We start from the raw sequence: 21,377 nt of genomic DNA, 5'->3' as shown, positions 1-21,377 counted from the left end.
CAGACTACAAAGGCCAAGGTAATTCTGATGGGACTGTCACAGTGGAGGAAAAGATGAAAGCAGCATTCCAGCATGTATTGGACATCTCATTAGCATATATATGGTCTTATTGCTATCACTCTAGCTCTAAGACTTACCGATAGCCCCTTTAAGAAAGTTGGGGTTTTTTTAAATTAAGCAATTGAGAAGTGAGTATTTTTTAAAGTAATTTTATTTTTTATTGCCAAACAAGATGTTACTTTTGCACAGAAAATATTTTGCTTTTAACATGCTGAATAAGGTAATTCAGCATGTTAACCTAGAACTTCATTTTCTTGCTGAAAGATCAATATACCAAGGTATCCTTATTTATCTGATTCCATTAAGTTTATTCAGTACATATCAGAATTGTTTTTCCTCCTAGTCACATACATTTTCTGAATATCTAATTTCTAAGGAGGCTTTTAACCATTACTAAAAGAAGTCTTTAGTAAAGATACATTTTGGTAATGGCTAGTTAATAATCTTTACTAAAGAACTGCCTCAAAAAGTTTAAGAGAATCACACTGCAGTCTGAGACCAGATACAATTTTCAAATAATTCATCTTGAACACCATGGGAAGAATTTTAAAGAACTTTTTCAAGAATCAGTATCTTAAACTCCCCCTTTCGGGATACATATGCTTCCTATACCCCAAGACTTAAAAAGAATGCACCCGTTTGATAACCAAAGAGACTTACCAATGAAGGGTCAAGGTAGCTGTGTGTGGCTGACCAGGTCTGTGGGCCAATTAAGCTGTACAATGGGAACTGCTGATGGGGGCTGTATACCGGAGGTAAGTAAAAGGATGTTGTGTAACGCTGCTGTGTGTAGAGGTTCATATCCAGAGGTCTATATCCATTCTTTGGCAAAAATGTGTTTATAGCTATTGCCTTTGCTTTTATCCTTGCCTGCAAAGGAGATTAGATTATTTATTACAGCAGCCTTTCAAATTAAATCAAAATGGTTCAAGCTAGCAGCTCTCAAACTTCTACTGGACACTTGTCAAGTCACTGCATTTTCCTTCAAGGAAGGCAGAAACAACTGAATGCTTCCCTGTTGGCCTGATGGTGGGATGCATGTACCACTGCCAGAAGGGAAGAAAAGGAGAAGTAAATGGCATTGCTCCATTTCAAAGCCCATCTCCAGGTCAAATGACTACTCAGATTGGACCACTTAAATTTGTATTAGAAAACAGCATGAGCCCCAGAATATATATACAACATGCCCAAAAGACACCCCTCCATAAAGCTCTATTTACCTTAATTGGTTTTCCTTGGAAAGTTTTCACTTCTTCTCTAAGGTATCTGTAAGCCTTTAAAAAAGTAATTATAAAATTTGTCAAATATAATTTCAACAAAGGAAACTTAAGTCTTGAGTCTAAGCCTAACCTAAGGCTAATTCTTGAAGTATCTGCTAGTTAGACTATAGAAAACCCTCATATGTAATCTGCATTTGGCAAGATTTAAGTTATTGTCAAAGTGCTTCAGTAGCATTAAAGCAAGATTAATTTTTACGATCAAAGCATTTCAATGTGTCATACAATATATCAATATTCTTACTACAAAAAAAAAATACAGCTGTTTGTATACAGCCAGGATATGTGAACAAGATAAAACTCTTACAGGGTTATGTTTAATAGTACTGATAACTGGATATTAGCTAAGGAGAAGCACTACTGGTTTTAGAAGTTTCAGTATTTTTCTTTTAAAATTTTTACATATTTTTAATATACTTTAAAACCCATCAATCCACTCTCATCCCACCCTTGTTTACTGTTATATTCTAAAATGATTCAAAATAGTCTTACCTGCTGTGCATCAGCTTCTGATTCAAACGTGATGAACCAATTGTCATTATAGGCAAACTCACAGTTGATAAACTTAGGCAAATTATCTCCTTTGAAAAGTGCTTCAACCTCCTAAGGAAAGCGGTTTTGATAGGAAGGGAGAGAAAAGAGTGGGAGAAAAAGAAAATGGATGGACAGAAGGAAACATCAATTTGAAGTGCAGAAATCTGAAACTCCAGGTAAGAAAGACAAAAATCCCTTTTGGGACTACAGATTAACATATTTGAAACAGGGTTTGTTGTCTTGAAAACAATCGCCTAGTTAGTACAGAAGACTTGGACTCTATATTCATTTTAATCCATTTGCATATTATTTGTCACAAAGCTGAGGCATGCATCATCAAAAAGCAACACAACTTGGGAGGCCTTACAAGCATTTTGAAATTCTGCTGCTTAAATAAAGCCTGATCATGCTATGGCAAAAAACTTATCCTATTAGATCTGGCTTGTTAAGTCTAGATTTTCCAGACTGGCAAATTTAAACACAATGTATAAAACACTTCAGATCACCTCTTTTGAGAATAAAGACACCTCAGAACTTTGTTGTCATTAAGCGTTTAAGAGCAATCCCCCAGTACTAATATATCCAACCTGACAAACTAATGACAGCAGAGGAAAAAAAAAAAGTATCTGTAGTATTAAAAGCTAGGCAGTCTTTGAAATGTTACATTTACAAAGCTAAACCCAGCTGATATTTTGAAGCTACATGTTATGGCATATCTAATTTCTTCCCTCCAATTCCTTTTAGCATTTTGTTTCATGCTCCTGTTTATTAATTAAGGCCACTTTTTGTAGTTAAACCGCAGTACTTTTTATTTTCGTATGAAGACTATCAAAAGCAACTCTTTCAAATCTTTATTCTTCCTCGTAAAATTAAAGGGGGAAATAAAATACCCATTAATCATCAAGAACCTTTTTTTAAAATTCCAGATGGTTTAATCCATGGCCCAGTCATTCTTTTTCTAGTCTTTCTGTTAGTCATAGTCCCAGATACAGAGTTGCATTGAATGTCTTTCCAAGAATCAAGTTCTCCACTCTCGCTCTCATTCCACAAGCCAGCAGAGATCCTTAGCAACGTGTTGACACCTCTGCCCTCAGCATTATGGAAATATCTGCAAAGTTACATACTTTATCCTAACAAGCTTCAAGGCACAGCAGTGGCATTTTCCACTCTAAGACTTATCTTACCTCATTTTTGTTTGCTATTTATCCAAGGAGCTGAGCGCTAAGTGCATATGGATAAGCCAGAGTCCAAGAATATTATGGTATCTCTACCAAACACAGCATTCCCAGTTTTTCAGCCCTCTGCACAGCTACAGGTTTTACCCACAGTCTTATTGAAGGTAACATGCTTCTAACAAATATATTTATTATCCAAACACATTCAATAGATGAGGGTTTAGACACATTGCTAGAAACTAACAATGTAGTAAGAAATGTGATATGCTTATTAAAATCTGGAATAAATCTAACTTCCAAATCCTAAGGAAAAAGCATTCTTTACTGAACAATTAAACACTTACTTCAATGGGGGTAGATTCAGGTACTTCACGTAAAATAACAATACAACGATTCTGATTTGGCCTAACTTTTTCTCCCTTCTCATCCACTTGGACTAAAGGCAACGCTAAGAGAGAAAAAAAATATGATTTTTAGCTGTCAGCAATCATTAGTTTTTAATTCTGAAGGCACACAGAGTCATGTTCTTTTTTCACTCTTACTTTAGTGGTAACATGCAATAGCCTTTTCTGAGAATTTAATCATAGAATCCCTGATTGGAAGGGACCTAGAAAATCATCTGGTACAACTTTTCCTGGCAAAAGCACAGTCTAGACAAGATGGCCCAGCACCCTGTCCAGCTGAACCTTAAGTGTCTAATGTTGGGGAATCCACCACTTCCCTGGGGAGATTATTGATTATTTCAGTGGCTGATTGTTCTCACTGTTAAAAGTTTTCCTCGCGTCCCATCAGGATGTCCCCAGGAGTAACTTGCACCTATTACCACTCATCGTAAGGTGCTAGACCTTACACTGTGTTAGTTCATTTTTCCAGACTATCCAGATCTTCCTTCAGGGTTGCTCTCCCTTCCAAAATATCCACTTCCTCACTCTGTTTGCTATCATCAGCAAACTTTATCAGGGTATCCTTGATCTCATCATTCAGATCACTTATGAAGAAATTAAACAGAGTTTGCCCAATATCGATCCCTGAGGGACCCCACTCATTATAGGTTGCCAGCTTAAAAGCAGCTATTTACCACCATCCTCCAGGTACAGCCTGTCAGCCACCTTCCCACCCACTGCACAGACCACAACACATCTGTTTCTCTAGGAGGATGATGTGGGAAACCATGTCAAAAGCTTTGAAGAAATCCAGATAGACAATGTCCACTGCTTACCCCAAATCAACCAAGCAGCTAGCTTAGTCATAGAAGGCCATCAGGTTTGTCAAGCACGATTTGTCCTTGGTGACTCCTTGCTGGCTTTTCCCAGTAATGTGCTTCATTTAACTTGTGATAGCACCCAGGAGAATTTGTTCCATAACTTTCCCAGGGACTGAAGTAAGACTGATGGGCCTATAATTTCCTGGATACTCCTTTAAGCCCTCCTTGTGGAGGAGTAACATTAGTCTTCTTCCAGTCTTCTGGGACATCCCCAGTCTCCACAACTTCTCAAAGATTATGGAGAGCAGCCTCACAATGACATCAGCCAGCCCTCATCACCCTCAGGTGATACTGTCACAGCCCACTGATTTGTAGGGGTCAAGCTCCCGTAACGTTCACATATCAACTCTTCCTTCACTGACTGTCTGGGTCTGTTTTTGCATCAACTTGGATTTTTGTTCCTAAGGCTTGAGGCCCAACAGTACTAGTAAAGACAGAGGTCTCTGCCTTTTCAGCATTGTTGGTGACTAATTCACCTCTTCTGTTTAATGGCAGGCCAGGATTTTCCTTCTGTTTCTGCTTCTTGTTGACGGACCTGAAGAAGCTTTTCTTGTAGTTTTTGTCATCTCTGGCCAATTTCAATTCAAACTGAGCTTTTGCTTTTCTAACTGCATCACTGCACACACCCTGGCAATGCCCTCATAGTTCTCAACTGTCATTCATCTGCTTTTCCATCTCTGGTACGTTTCTCTTTTGGTTTTGAGTAGACTCAGAAGCAAACAGTTAAGCCAAGGGGATCTTTTGCTCTGCCCACTTCCCTTACCATTAAAGGGGATGAACTCTTTTTGTGCTTCCAGAAGAGCATTTCTGAAAAAACTCCCAGCACCTGCTAGCTCCTTTATCCCCCATGGAAGCTTCCCACAGAATCCCTCCCAGCTGAGCTTTGAGCAAGCTGAAGTTGCACTTCTAAAGTCTAAAACCTCTCTCAGTACTAGCCTTCAGTGTGCTCAGCAGGATCCCAAACTCCACAACATTGTGATCACTGCAGCCAGGGCTGTCATTAGCTGAGATATTACAAAGCAGGTTTTCTTGGTTTGTGAGCAGCGAGTCCAGCAGTGCCTCATTCCTGGTCGGCACATCTAACACTTGTATGAGGAAGCAGGCCTCTACGTGTTCCAGGAACTTGATGATTATGTCAGCTGCTGTATTTTCTTCCACTGAATGTCTGGGCAGTTGGAGTCACCCATAAGAACCAGGCTCTGTTGACCTGAAGCCTGCTTAAGTGACCCAAACATTGCTTTGTTGGCTTTATAGTCCTGGTTTGGAGGTCAGTAGCAGGTGCCTACTGTAAGATTCCCCCTTGGAGATGAACCCTCTGATCTTGACCCAAAAGCATTTAATGGGGCTTCTACAATCTCCATAGTGATTTCCATACATTCAAGGTTCTCCTTAACGTAAAACATGACTTGTCCTTTTCTTTGCCTGTCTTTACAAAACAGCCTAGTGTCCCACCACATCACACAATTTAAGCTCACATTCTCATTTACAGAGATCACTACTCAGTATCTCAAATGTGAAGTAGCTTTGACAAAACCGCAGTCCTATAATTGTGATGGTCTACACAGTGAGCTGCTTGCTTAGTGCTTACAGAAAAAGGATAGCATTTTATTGTGATACAGAATAAAAAAAAAGGAAGAGATTGAAACCCCAGATTAGCAGTAACCCAGATACAGCAATAACCAAAACACTTTCTAGCACTGAAGGATTTTTACTTACATCTCAGCACTTCAACAATCAGATCCATATCAGTACTGAGTTTCTTGACATGATCAAGGTTTGCTACTGTCATTATTGGCACATACTGATCACTGTCCATCTGTGATATAAGGTACATGTCACTGGCAAGATTTTCTCTGTCAGGAGAGAAAAAAATAAGAACAAGGAAATGTCACAGATGTAACAAAACTGAGGCAAACAACTCATCACATAGAACACCGATTGCTACACTATATTTTGTATTCAGCATGTTTACAAACTCCCTAGTCCGTTCACTTACTTAAATTTCACTTCCTAGGAAACATGAACATTTTTCTTTTCATTCATGCAACATCTTTCTGGTTCAGACAGCACATTACCCCCACAAACACATAATACTGTTGGGAGTTTATTACTTCAAATGACCACTGGTTGTAACTGGTTATGCAACAGTATACAAATTAAGAATTATTCTAGGTTATTAAGACATGTGTTTAAGCTGTTTTTACCCAGACAAGCACTGAGAATAATTAACTAAACTGCTTTGATGGTCTTGCATCAGTCTATACTGCAACATGTGTGATTCAGAGCCCTTTTTTTTTTCTTTTTTAAATTGATCCTTTATATTGTAAAGTGATCTACAGATGCACAAAAATCCTACTTTATCAATGCAAATTTTTAAATTATTAGCTTAAAAGCTTTACAAAATGGCTTAAGTTACTCAGCTTTAATTTGCAGAAAAACATCAGTAACTCATTAAAATTCACCTGATATATAACTGCTTGTAACTACTCTCACTAGAAAACAATGTATTTGCTAGTTTATGTTTTAGGCCCAGAAGTTTCACATAAGCTTTAACAGTTACATCAATAAGATACTCAAATTTGTGTGTTGCTTTCCCCAATTACTCATCCTTCCCACTCAGTTTTAAGTGACAGCTGAGAAGTATATTGACATACATTCCAAGTTAGGTACTGGATTTTGTTAGTTATCCTCTAGTTTGCTACATTTTGGTATATACATACCTAGATAAACAGAATTCCAGTGTTTTTTTCAGTAATTCTCGTAAGTCTTCCTGACCTTCGGGCTGCAACTGTTCATTTCCACCTAATAATTAAAATACTTAAGTTTAAATTTTGTTATGCTATATTACACAATATTTTAATCAAGCTATCGTGTCTACTGCTGTCTATATAACTAGTAACAATTTTCCCAATTCAATAAATGTTCATTAGTTCAGCACCCACCAAAACGGCAGAGGGACACTTTTTATTTAAAACAGAAAAAAGACCCATATCTCACTTTACTTGTTAATCTCTGTTCTCCAAATACATATAAATTTGAAGCAGTTTTATAAAAGCAGCTACAAACACATCTGAAAGTAAACACTGAGACAATTTAGCTCCCATATGTGTCTTCCAGTCTTAGGAAACCAATTTTCAGCTGACTAAACCCTGACTAATGCAACCAATACAGCAAGCGACCAGCATAATGGAGGCACTTCATACTTCTGGCCTTGCTCTAAATCCCCACCACATTAATCCAGAAAAGTGTTTACAAACCATAGTTATGAAATATCAGCAGATATCCAATCAATTAACAACAGATGTGTGATCACTTAATATCTTGACTAAGAAGGAGACAATGGTTTAAGACGTTAAATGGTTAAAGATCGGAAGTTTACTGTGGTTTTTAGAGATTTGTAAAACACATGACATGTTTCATAAATTAGGGTTTTTTACAGGGTATTTCACACCAACAACTCCATTCCCTTCAGTAATTTCATCCTTTTCTTCAGTTCTCCTTAACCCTTCTTCCTAAAGCAACTCTTAAGTCCTCCCACTGTTTTGTCCTTCACATGTTCTATTCTGATGTAGATAATGCCAACACCTGAGAAATACACCTAGCCGGTACCACTATTTCTCTTCCCCATCTCCTCTTTCTTCCTTGCCCAAAACCTAGCAAAGACCAAATTTACATGCATTTTTAAAAAATAATAAAAAATAGTCAGATTTCAGAGTTGGGACCACCTATGTCACTATTCATCTAGTGGCATAGATCTGACCTGCTATCCAGCTGCTTTACAATACTATTTGACTCATTAAAAATTAACTGTTTCAGGCACGTAAAGGACACACTGACAAGTTCTAACACTAAACTGCGGAACACTGTTCCCTTCTAGAGAGCTAGGCACCATTAATAGAATTTTCTGTTTGCCAGTTAGTAATTTTTTAATATTCCCCAATAGTACCGTTGAATAGCAGAGTCAAAGAGAACTTTTGGTTTTCAACACAAGCAAGGACGATGCCACAGCTGTGTCTGGTTTCAGTCATCTTGATTTCCAACTATTATGGATGCTATACTGGTCATTTCAAATACACGTTATAAAGTCAGCTAAGCACAATGAACATGGAACAGATGTCTCAAATCTCAAACAGCCAGTACATTTTCCTCTTTCCCATTCCTCATCTCTGTTCAAGTAGTAATCCTACATGCATCTTGCAGGCCTTCTGTCCCCTTCAGTGAAATATAAGCATGGCTGAACCTCTATGCTAGTTTCCAGAAGTTTCTTAAAACATGCCATCTGGTACAGGCTACAGCTACTAACAGTTGCACTGAAAAAAGTTCATGGAAGTTCATTAAAAAAGAATGCAAAGAAATCAAGACTAAACTGTTGCTTATTTTAGCATTTTAAAGAAGTACAAGACTAATCTTCCAACACATTAACATTACTACTTGAGACACAAATGGTATGTGAATTTCACCTCAGTACCTGACCCCGCTAGAAACATGCAGCTTAGGTAGATATCTAAATGTAAATGTCTACACTGGGGACTTGCATTCACAATAACATTTCAGAAAACAATACTCTGTTATATCCAGAACTTATGATCAATTCTGTGGAGTATCTCATAAGGCCTACACAAAACAGGAGGAGACTGATTTCTAAATATGTCTAAACCTGAGGGCAAAAGAGACAGGATTTTCCAGGGTCTGTTTACAGAACACATACATTGAACAACAAAAGTGGTGGGTTTTTTTATGGATGCTCACTTTTCAACTCAAAGTATGTTTTCTTTTTTTTTTTTAATCCAAGTCCAATCAAATATTAGCTTTCCCTTACCTGTCTGGGTAGTTTCGTGCATAGACTCATACTCAGAATGATCAAGAGCCAAAGGGTTCATATCTGCCTGGTCTGACACAGAAACAGCTGGTGACGGCTCCTGCAGCTCTGTCAGCACCGCATTCTGATGCTTTTTGTCGCCATCACCATTGGCATCCAGTCCTGCAGCAGAGATGACACACACTCAAATAAGCATTCCTTCTAATCACAGCAACATTGTAGATAAAACTAAAAAATTGCATGCATTTTTTAAATAGGAAATTAAAATCAAGAAAGTTCTGCACTCAGCTTTACCTTTTACGTGAGCAACAGCTAGAAACTTATTCCTACCTTCTTTACAAGAATCTGGAGGTTGGTCAGGTATTTCTTCCCACGTTTTGCTCACGCTACCATCAGTGGCACCGCTTGCTTCCAAATGTAACATATGATTTCCCCAAACCTTTGCATTAGGGTTTAACTCAGAAACCTTGGTTGACTCCTACAAAGAGAAGGATTTTTGATTATGCACTTGGTGGATGCACAGCACATCTGTGCACATATATGTACATTCTCAAATAACAGTATCAGAGGCGAAACTCAAGACTGTATTGTCAAGTTTTTTCACATCCGAATATATTAACTGACTTGCCATCCCATAATTGTTTTAGGTATAGACATGACAGAAATGTGCAGCACAAGATTCATTTCCCTGATTAAGAATCACTAGAAAAGGATGGCCAAGCAAACTACAACAAACTTTCATTCTTTGCCTCTGACAAACTAACTCAACCTGTACTTGGCCCTAGATTTCAGGCAGTTCTCTAACATAACATGTTAACTTGATGTGGAATGTTATTGTATATGTTTCTGAAAAATAACAAAAAATTTAAGAAAATAAAAACTCACAGGGTTTTTCTCTGGATTTATATAAACATTTAACAGTTTTAAGGAAGCATTACAGAAAAATGAAAGCAATGAGATGTGAATGACAACTTCCATCATTACTTCAAGAAAAGAAAAATAGAACACTAATGAAAATTTAGATCCATTTTCCCCTAGGTAGGACAAAAAGAATGTTACCGGATGCAGTTAAATCATATCTTAGGCCAACCTCCTTTAACCTGGATTAGAAATGGGCGCATTTAACAGTCATATACTGTTATACATAACCATTACATACATGGTTATATTTGTACTTCAGAGATTGCTCTCTGCAGTGCCAGCACCTACAATACTTTCTTGATAGCAGCATGAGACTGTTTTCTCTTGTTTTGTTAATGTTTGAGCAAAACGCATTAAGATATTCCATACCCAGAGTATCTTTGGTAAATTTTACTATGAAGATTATAATGGGAAAGAGTATTGCTCAAAATAACACATACTAAAAAAGTTCATTAAAATTTGTTTTATGAATTTAAGGAACATTATAGAGCTTAAGACAGGCACTTCAAAACTTCATGAAGCTTTAATTATTCTGAAACACATGCACTCAAATAGTCATTATCATAGTGTATAGAAAACACTATGTTTTCTATATGTCTATATCCAGAAGGTAAAAAGATCTAAAGAATCTCAACTTAAGCACATCTACAGAATGACTGAGAAAAGGCATGAAAAGTAGCAGTGTTCAACTGCTTCAATAGTAAGGATTCAAAGATGACAAGTTTGATCAGTTTCCATTTTTAATACAAAAGTTCACCCCCCAGGAGATAAACTTAAGACTCTAGTACGATCCACTGCCAGGACTGCAACCGCTGGGCATGGTAAGAGCAGCTGTGTAACAGAGTACTGTGGAGAGCAATGGTTCTGCTCAGCAGGGAAGAGTAGCAGCAGCTACCACGGGTCACCTTTTGTTTCTTTCTTACCCCAGCCAAGATCCAGTCTAACTCAATTCCTCATGCTCCTCCTGCAGCCACTGCTTTCTACAGCACTTCAGAAGATCACCTCCTGAAGCAAGCAAAAGGTTTCCTAATTGCTACAAAACAAGAACTTTAAGCTTTCAGGAAATCCACAGACATTTCTTCCTATTTGGAGGTAAAGAGTACTATTACCAGTCTGTAGAAAGTTTCCCTTCCACATACTTAGGCGTTCATCTCAAGCTCATCCAGAATTGAGAACGTGCAATCAAGATACTTTGCCCAACATTTGAACATGCACACAAGGTAAATAGAACAAAAAAAAAAGAAAAAATAATAATCAATATCCAGCAACATCCTGAACCACTACATGTTGTATAGCATTCAGTTTTGCAAAGGAAAGAGTGGTCAGCTTCAAGACAAGTTAACACATTAAATATAGCTACCTAATAAAACCAGTTTGACTTGCCTTAATTCCTAGCTTCAGCTTTAAGCTTTAACATCAAATCACTTTTGCAGAATACTTACAAGTTTGTCTTTATCTCGCCATCCCGAAGTACCAGTATTTTCTGGTGTTAGCAGCTGATATGGGTATCTTCTCACTGAGTACGAAGTACCTGTCAAGTCTTCAGGTCCATTCTGGAAGTTTTCACTAACTATACACAGCCTGTCATTCTTTACAGTATCGTTAGAAATCGCATTATTCCATAGAAAGCCCATCAGATATTCACCATTGCCAGCAGTAACGGTGCCAGAAAACAGCTGTTTTGTCCAATCAGTATTGTCAGTATGAAGACTGATAAAATGTGACCACATTTCAACTTGGGGATTTTGTCTGTCCAGTTCATAGGAGTGCTCTTGGTCACTCAACGCATCTTCCATCAGATCTAATATACACTGCTCACTGCCTTGCTGAAATCCTGCGGCACCAGGAGAGGCACTGTGTATTTCATAGGAAGGAGTAGCAGCATATTTGTCTACCTGCTTTGGGTCAACAAAGACTCCAAGCTCTTTGTTTGAGAAAGTCTTGTGATCTGACTGCATCTGTTCCCAACTTGTGGTCAAGTCATTCATTTCAGTATTTAATAAGTAACTGGTGTTTTTCAGTTCAGCAGTCTTGGTCTCTAACTGCTTTAAATCCCCTGTAGTAAAAGCTTCTAGCTTCCCAGCTGACATATCAAAACCAGTAAGGTTCTCCTCCTCTGACTGGATGCTGACACACTCTTTTACTTCATCATCCTGCAGATTACGCTCATTAACACCACACACTCTTTCTTCACAAATTCCTGATCCTACTTCAGTAAAAGGCCCAACAGAAACTTGGGTGTTCCTGACCTCTGGCTCTGGACCAGCACAGTGACATAACTCAGGCTCTTCTACTGGTTTATCATGCACATGAGAATATAGATTTTGACACAATGAAGGTAAACAATTGTGGGCTTTATGTAAGAGATTACTGGCATCTTCCAGATTTTTAGTGTCATCTACCAATTTTACACAGTTGTCCAAAGCTGCAGGTACAGCAGAGTTAGAGTAAGCATTCTGATCATGAGTCAAGACTTCACTGCAATTTAAGAGGCTTTTACCATGATCAACAATGTTAGCATCCAAATTCTGGTTTACATTTTCTGCCTTGTTATCAATTGTCTCATTTAGGTGAGCTTCAAATTTTGTCTGTTTTACAGATTCTATTACATCCCCAGCTATTTTGGCTGGGTCAGTTCCTGCATTCCACTGACGTGCCGCTGTGTGGAGGGAACATGCACCCTGCTGCTCATCCTGTCTACAGTTCATGTCCACTTTACTCATATCCTCATGTTCCACAGACACAGAAGAGATGCTGGATTTGTTATCTGAATATGAATAACTGCATATTTCTTCTTTATTCCCTGGTGACTCTTGTGAAATCCCAGATTCTAGGCTGTTTTTCTTTAAGAACATTTCATCTGCACTTGTGTGATGTAATTCATGAGATGTCAAAGTGTCATCGCTTACCCATGATCGAGTTCTGCTCAAGCTACCAGCTTCTTCAAGCATGTTTTTTAGCTCAACGATATTCACACAGACATCTTCCTCCATGCCACTGTGGTTTGCACCTTCAGTTGATGTCTTGTTTTCAGAGCAACTCTTAATTTGAGTTTGAAAATCAGAAGCTTCTCCCAAGTTTTTGTGCATTTCAGTCCTACTCAAAGCTTCACAGCTACGCAAAACTGTACCTGTACATTTCTCTTTATCTTTCAAGATTTCTTCCAAAACCCTGTGGTGTTCACTACAGTCAGGTACAAACATTTGGCTATCGCCGTATGTTCTTTGAAATGTTCTCTTTTCCACGTTTGAGTTTACTTCACTTTCTGGCTTTAGGAAGTCACTGCCTTCAGCAAGTTTTTCTGCATGTTGACTCACCAAAAAAGAATCATTGTCCATTTCACGTAACTCTAACAATAACTTAAAGTTACCCCTTGTGTTCTCTGCCACCTGTTTAGTATTTATTTCCCTTACAACACTCAATGGATGCCTACTTAAATCGAATGGTACAGTCTCAGAATCATGACTTCCCTCATTTTTTTCTGAATTACATTCTCCAGTGTTTATCAAGACACTGAAAATACAATCACTGTGTTTCATGTTCTCTGAATCGGGGCTGTATCTGTTCTCTTCAGCAGCATCTGCAGATTTTACAGAATCACTAGCTGTATGGGGCGATTCATTCCAACTGACAGCATCATCTACAGCACATACCACCTCTTGTTGATTCTCAGGGACAACTTCATCATATACTTTCGCTCTTAAGCCATCTGTTACTGTATTGTCAGTACTTAACCTATGCACCTGACATCTGTTAGCCAGTAAGTTATCGTAAGAAGACTGGGTATCTATGCTACAATATTCCTTTGTTTCCTTTTTCTGCATGTTTGACCTATCCTTTTTTTTAAACTCAAACAGTTCTTTCTGCAAATTAAGCTTAGCTTCCACTTGTGCCGACTGCTGCATTGGAAATTCCTCCCCAGTGTCTAGAGGTCGTGCCATGCTGCACATTCCTTCATCAGTAACAGCTGAGTTATCTATGTCTGCTGCAGTCTCTCCATGCACAGTAGCTGGCACCTCTTCATCCCCTTTCAGATCTTCAGCATCTACAACACAAAAACTGTAAAACTCCCTATCTTTTCTATTCTGTCTGTTGTCTACATCAAGATAGGAAAATGTTGGAGACCTCTCTCCATATGAATTTGAACCTTTTTGCAGTCTGTCACTCGTGCTGTCTTCAGCATTTGCTGTTACTTCATTCTGCCTTGAATGGTCACATGTAACTGCATGACCCTCCAGAAAATTTCTATTTAAGGAAATTTCACTCTGTAAGCCTTTGTCTAGGATATCTGGTACATGTGAAGTAGAAATATGATCAAACAAGCAATGCTCTTCTGCAGCTACATTTTCATTAATATTACTGTTAATATTTTCTATATTGTTCATGTACTGACCATTATTACTAGATTTTTTAGGTGCTCTTTTTTTAAAAAACTTGTCTTTATTTTCTTCACTTTTCTGCAGATTTCTGTATGTACCAGAGACCTTCAGGAGGCGACTAAAGGAATTAAAGAAGCTAAAAGGTCTGTCATACGTTCTCCTAGAGCTCTCACGAGGAGTATTCTCCATGGTTTTGTATGACTGATATTTTGCTTTTCTATCCCAGAACCCAGATTTAGAATTTGATGCTGCGCAATCATCACTACAAACGCATTGAATGCTGACCATCGCAGCTGCCCCATTAACTGTCCTTCCCACTGTACGCAGATCCTGGCTTTCCACAGTTCCTAAAATTGAAGATAAAGTTTTACTTATCCTTGACTCTGGTGCTTCCTCTTCCACAGATTTTTGCAACAAGCTGGTTTTCTCCTCATTCGTGCTGTTACTCAATTCTTTACTGAAGCAGCAGCCCATGGTTAATAAGTAGCGTCAGAGGAGTCTTCTCATTGCAAATCACCTTCCCCTGTACACTAAACTAACTTTCTACTGCTACTGAGGAAACAAGCCAACACCCAGCTGCCAAAAATAGCACACTTTAAAACCATACAGGGGTTCATATGTCATTGCCACTCAAAGTCCAAATCCCAGTTGCTGAGCCATGTTTTAGTATTTCATCATATGCACTGTAATATTCAAGCCAAATAGTTCTCCTAATGAGATTACAGTCTGTTTACAAGTATTACCAAGTCTTACGAACTTCCACTGTTTCATTTCCTGAAGAGTTTCCTTCATCCAAATCATTAAAATGCTTAAATGACATCTTTCACAATGTCTGTATCTGCCAAAAACCTGCTTGCCTTCATGTTTAATACAACGCCTCCTTTCTGTACAAGGATAAATGCATTCTGGCTTCACACGTTTAAATCTGATTTTAAGACTAAACCAGTGGAAGCTATTAGATCAAAGACATTTTGGACAATTTTCTCCTTTTTCTCCCTTCCCCCAGAGCTGAACCTCTAGCAAGATTACTTCTTTAGGAAAAGCAGGCTAAAGATAGATAAGACCTCATGTATTCCATTGAGGAGACATTGTACATTATCAGTAGCTAATTCTGTTCCAAGCCCTTTTTTTTTTTTGTTTGTTATCTGCACACAAGAAAATACATAATCCTTCATTGATTACAGCACTGGAAGGGGCCTGAAGATCATCTAGCCATCTTATGGTACTGTGGCAGGATTAATTATACTTAAGCACCAAAGAAGTACGTATTCTTTTATAAAAAAAGACAAATTTAAAAGGTGATTTGACTCAATGCTACTTCTTCCAAAAGTCTGTCTCCAGTGTAAGTCTTCTTTGTTGTACATAGGCAGACTTCTTTCTGACCTTAGGACAGCTAGAACATCTTTATACACGTGTATTTACATACTGAAAGACTTCTACTACTAAGTCCCTTTACTTGCTAAAAAAAAGTGTTTGTTTTTTCAAAAATGAAAACCCAATAAAAGAAGCTGAAAACACCTAGCAATCTTTTCTGCTCTAAACAGATGTTCTTCTTTGCCTTTACATAACCTTACATCACTCAGACCTCCTCAAATCCATTCCTCTCATTTCAAATTTGGACCCCATCCTTCAGAGAGCTTGCAGACTGTACCACTACAGCACCACTCTACTCTGTTACTTAAAAGGTATTGAAAACACAGAAGAAAGTAAAACAAGACAGACCCTTAAACTCTATTTCAAGTGTTCTTTCAGCTATACATTGAACTCAAGTATTATTTTTCAATTGGCTGTGCACTTTACGGCTAGTTTAATAAAGATGTACTTGAACTACAGCTTTAAGTTAACTAGAAAGAAATCTATTTTATTTTCTACTGTACCCACTTGCACGGTAAAGGCTGCTTAATACACAGAGATCCATGCTCTAATACTCTACTACCCTTACTTTTTTTGGCATGATTGTCATTGTGACTTACTTTACAGCTGCTTTCATGGCAAGTCACATAGCCTATATAAGGCTTAAGAAATGACTCAGTCTCATTTATGTTGTCTATATGGTCTCAGTCACCACCACACTGCAAGATTTCTGCTTTGTTTCCAAAGTTCCAAGAAAAAAAAATATTCATCTTTACCAGAGAAGCCCACAGTCACTTTCTCATTTCCATCTCCTTCTCTTCCTTTAATTCTGACCAAAAATACAGAAAATTTACTACTATAAACACAGAAATAAATCAAGCATCAGTTCCTCTTTTACTCATTCTATCTTGTTGGTAAATTAAGTTGACATCTGTTTAGAGTAACAAAAGAGAAGCAAGCATTTTTTGTTTCCTGTTGTCATCTGAAGACTGAGAAAAAACCAAATGATGCTGCACTGAACCACAGTAAGCAGAATCAAGCTGCATTAAAATCAGGTAGAAAATAAAAAAAGCTCTTGCTATCCCTAACTGTTTGCAAGCTTATAATAGCTTGCAACTACAAGGTAGTACTAAGCAAGTGCAGAATCACTCTAGAAATTCAAATGTTTCACTTTAGTCTGCACTGCAGCCACTATGAACTGCTCCTGCAGTAACAGTGGAGTTCCCATGTAACAGCAGAGACTGGAAGTGAATCTCTTCCATATACAGCACGAAATGCTTCTGTTCTCTTCTCTGAAGCTTCTACAACGGATTAGAATATTTGAGTCATTCCTTACCCTACTTCTCTTTATAAACACTTGTAACACACAAAAGAGCAAAGCTCTAATGTAGTTGCCAATGCAGCTTTTTCTCCCCAGACAAGTATTCTGCTCATAGGACAAATGAAACAAAAAAATAACGTGCTTTAGATTCTTAAACACAGGTTGCCATATATTTAAATGCCATAGGCAGACTCAGATTTGTATATGTGAAAAAAACATATTGGCTAACTTTCAGAGGAAACCTATCCACCGCTAATCCTCTGACCATAAAGAAAGGTTGCGGAATTAGCTAGGGACACATCCCCTCCACAGCAAATCTGCTTTGAAACTGCATAGTATAAGAGGAAGACTATCCTGCCCCCCCACCCCTCATCTTATCCAATAAGTGAAGCCTCAAAGCACCTCCAGATACATTGCTCTTAAGAATCGGAAGTCTGATGCATCATTGCTGCCATCTGCTGCATTTTTTTTTTAATTCTCCAGGGGGACAAAGTTACTCAACATGCTTAGATCCAGACTTAAAGCTATGCCAAGTCACTCCTCTCTTCAGCATTCCCTGGAACCAAGATCAGGGAATGGGGAGGGAGTTACTTATAATAGTTTTTTTTAAACAAATGCCATGAGCAAACAATTCAACTGTTTTTAATGTCAGCATAAAGTCACAGTATTACTTGCAAAGTTTACAACTATTCAGAAAACTCCATCATTGGGTAAACAAATAGCATGATTTTTTCCCCTCTGTTATTTAACCATTACTAACTATGTGCTTTCTAGAGGGGAACAAAGTGCTTATAAGAGACAGACCAGGGCAAAGTCCACTTTTTCAGTGCTTTAACAAGCACTTTGCTATCAACTAATAGGGAGAAAAATGGGTGAAGTGGTTCAGGCAAGCAGACTTCCAGTTTTCCCATAACCTTATGTGAAAAGGCACATTTTGTACTTGCTCCCCTGGTTTTATCTAAGAGTTCCAGGGATAACTTCTATTTTTAGCACCTATAGTGCACATTCACAAAGTTACATTTCTCAATACTGGTTATTGTGGGATCACCATTAAAAACAGCAACATAAATTTATGCTACATTACCCAAGGCTGGCTGGTTAACTTGCAAGGTTCAGTAAGACTTAAAAGCCTTCTGGCTAAGCTAAACACCACCACCGGAATTGAAAAGCACTTTACCAGAATTTCTGCTTTGCCACTTCAGTGCCCAGCTCAGCTGGGGGTGAGTTTTGTTTATTTTGTTAGGTTTTTTCCTTTATAGGTATATTTCTCATCTACTCAAAGCCTAAATAGGTTTTCCCTCTCCATGAAAAAGAACTGCTCTGAAACAGAAGCTGCACTTTCGTAATGTGAACAATTTTAATAAGCGTTTTAGTCCTATGTTCTGCACACACCTACACAGAAGGCAAGAAGTCAACAAGCTTATTAATAGGAATATACCTACCTAGCTACTTTCATTTCTACATGTCCCTAATTCTTGTCAAGGAATATGGGTTTATCCCATATACAGTCTTACATACTTAAGTTTTACAATACAGTCTAGCTTTAAAGTCCTTACAACCTTCAGAAATCTAACTTCATCTATACTTTTTCTATGATGATGCAACTGTAACCAGTTCTGAAGAAAGCAATTATCCTGTATTCCTAGGCCATACTTGATGTCATGCCCACCTCCAGCTGAGGGAGAAGAGCAGCATCACAACAGACATCACAGCTTCATTACTGCAAGGTTTTTGGAAACTAATCAGATTGCTTAATTTTCCCTCCAAAATATCAAGGTTAAATTGACTGTTAAAGAGTTTAAATACACATTTGACACATTAAACCAATTAAACATTAGCATTACAAGCCATCAGGTGCAGAACTATTCTGCACTTCTCTTATGGTCTAAATCTACGATAATGTGACAGAAAGAGCAAACACTGACAAGTATCGATCCTTTACATGATGCTGACACCATACATGTTCAATTTAAGATCTAATCCTCCCATCTCTTCTTTAAAGCTGTTCATGATCTCAGAATTATTAAATATCACCTACTTGTTATACAAACTGCTACTTAGCTCTTAATTGGCACGTACTGTGTATTGTCAAATGATCTGTGGATCATATGCTATACCAGACTTTCACTGAACTGTTACACAGGGTCCTATATTAAACTAGTAAATGTAACTTCCTCAGTCCCTTTTTATTCTGAAGCTTATTCTTGAATGGGTTATAAAAGGGTTTTTGAACAACACAACCCAGAAGCTCTAAGCCCTAGCCATCCTTCCATATTACCTCCTACGAAAAACATTTTAGGAAGTACAATTAAGTCCCATCTTAAGTTTTCTGACTTGCTAGCTATTTTTCTTGCGCTTAGAATCAACAATATGATTGAATGTATATTACAGCACCCATAAGCATTGACAAAAGCCAGCACATGACATCAGTTTGAATTCCCATTAACAGAAGCCATGGCAGCACCCAATAATTATTCACCTAGGAAGAGATTTAACTAGGGCAATGCTTATACTGCAATCAGACAGCAAGTTCGAACGACACCACAGCAATATCTTCCACTAGAACATACCAACGTTTGCAGAACCTGTTGCCACTTGATGACAAGACTCCCTTCTAAAGTTCACCTCAAATTTCCAGATCAGGTCTTCGATTCAGCTAATCAAGGAAAGAAAATTCTTTTGCCCTTGGAAAGTGCTCCAAGACACCAAACGTGGGCATGGCAGGGGAAGAGTTTAGGACCAATAAGTAAGGAAAAAGATCGTGCCTTTAGCACTAAAGGTTAGTTAAGTCCTGTCTGGCAGAGACAGGTCATATAACTACCTCCACCATGGCATTTGGGTCTTGGCCTCTTCCCTCCAACAATAACCACAAGTTTCTAGCAGCACAGCGTTACTGATAGAAAAGGAAAGAGAGGAGAGTGTCAAAAGGGAATGAAACATTTCTTTAATACTGACTTTCCTGGGTCCAGTCTGAAAAGGGCTTTCTTGGAAAGAACAGCTGTCATCAGGATACAAAAAAAATAGGTAAATATCCAATTACAGACAATACCTGAAGTGACAAAGCCCACCCCTCTAGGTTAAAAAGAAAGCCAGAAAACCCAACAAATATTTAACTCCCAAATTTATCAAAGCTAAGAATTTCCTTGTATACTCTAAATCATATACTTCCAATTTGCATGTGTAAGCACTTTATGAGGATCCTGAAGTTGACAATTTCCCTCAATGGACTTGCATACTAAACTACTAACATTCTGCTGTTAAATACTACTAATATCAGCCATTCAAGAGGAACTGTTGTTGGAAGTGAACCATACTAGGCTTGCAATCAATCTACATTAGGCATTAAACAGCATATAGTTCATAGCTACTTCAAAGCAGAAGAAATCGCTTTGCCTCCTTCACCACAAGGTTAAGCCTTTTAAAACTATTAGTAAATAAATGACCTCTATATCATTAACATAAGCACTCCTGGAAAGTGATTTCTGAAGGGTTCCACCACAATATCAAAACTTTCATTTTAATTCAGTGACTACTGACTATCTGTTCAACATTAGTGACAGCAGAACATGTGTTAAGTTTTATTTCTGCCACAGAAAATAGACTATTTGCATGATTTATTTATTGTTAGTATTAAAAAAAGATGTAACAAAAATAATTCTGTAGCTATTACATGTGGTAAGACTAGCATACAGGGAGTTATTTTTCCAGGATCTATAGAGGTGTATCAAAATTTCCAGCAGACATTCTACAACCTTCCTCTTGAACTGCCACAACAGCAATCAGACTAGGTATCACCAGTTTCTAGAACAGCACAGCCAAAATAGCTAGGGAATGTAATTCAGCAAATTTCTTTTACGTTCACAAGATGACATTCCTATAAATCGCACTAGATACCATGGTAGTATGGCCCCATACCAAATATACATAAAACCAGGGATCACCACAGACATGAATCTATACCTTTATGCAGTCTAGCCCTCTGATCTCAAAGTAATTAAGACACAGAAGGAACAGCAGGTGATTTTCAGATAACCTGAAGCACATACTTGCTAAATGCAATTGAGTCAGGACTTCAGAAGTTTTTCTCATGCCTATCATATTTTTGCAAAGATGAAATTCTCAGTGATTTTAGTTTTCTAACTTCTTCCTGTACTTCGTGAAGCTTTTCCTCAAACTATAGCCTTGTCCCCAAAATTTGCAAGTGAAGTCCTGAAGCACTGGCAAAATACACTCATGTAAGCGTGTAATTATGGAAGAGACCATCTTGAAAACAC

The 21,377-nt window shown here is 38.0% G+C and overlaps 1 protein-coding gene across 8 annotated transcripts in view; it reads right to left on the bottom strand.

The window, feature by feature from the left end:
* Positions 1 to 21,377, bottom strand: part of LARP4B (La ribonucleoprotein 4B) — a 61,462-nt gene that overhangs the window by 19,533 nt on the left and 20,552 nt on the right. For 4 of the 8 annotated variants that reach the window (XM_040590804.1, XM_040590802.1, XM_040590803.1 and 1 more), the window contains exons 1-9: positions 11,493 to 20,712; positions 9,460 to 9,607; positions 9,130 to 9,291; positions 7,031 to 7,112; positions 6,027 to 6,163; positions 3,391 to 3,494; positions 1,830 to 1,940; positions 1,281 to 1,334; positions 721 to 930 (exon numbers count right to left, since the gene is read on the bottom strand). In XM_040590804.1, the coding sequence (XP_040446738.1) occupies positions 721 to 930; positions 1,281 to 1,334; positions 1,830 to 1,940; positions 3,391 to 3,494; positions 6,027 to 6,163; positions 7,031 to 7,112; positions 9,130 to 9,291; positions 9,460 to 9,607; positions 11,493 to 14,903 (4,419 nt within the window). In that variant the 5' untranslated portion in view covers positions 14,904 to 20,712. Of the gene's footprint in view, positions 1 to 720; positions 931 to 1,280; positions 1,335 to 1,829; positions 1,941 to 3,390; positions 3,495 to 6,026; positions 6,164 to 7,030; positions 7,113 to 9,129; positions 9,292 to 9,459; positions 9,608 to 10,973; positions 11,402 to 11,492; positions 20,713 to 21,377 lie in introns of those variants that run through there. The other 4 variants (XM_040590807.1, XM_040590806.1, XM_040590808.1 and 1 more) reach the window with 2 other exon arrangements.

This window comes from Falco naumanni, chromosome 4 (genome assembly GCF_017639655.2).
Source record: "Falco naumanni isolate bFalNau1 chromosome 4, bFalNau1.pat, whole genome shotgun sequence".
In the NCBI taxonomy this organism is placed as follows: Eukaryota; Metazoa; Chordata; class Aves; order Falconiformes; family Falconidae; genus Falco; species Falco naumanni.
Note: the sequence above shows the minus strand (reverse complement) of the source record. Positions and strands in the feature narration are given on the sequence as shown.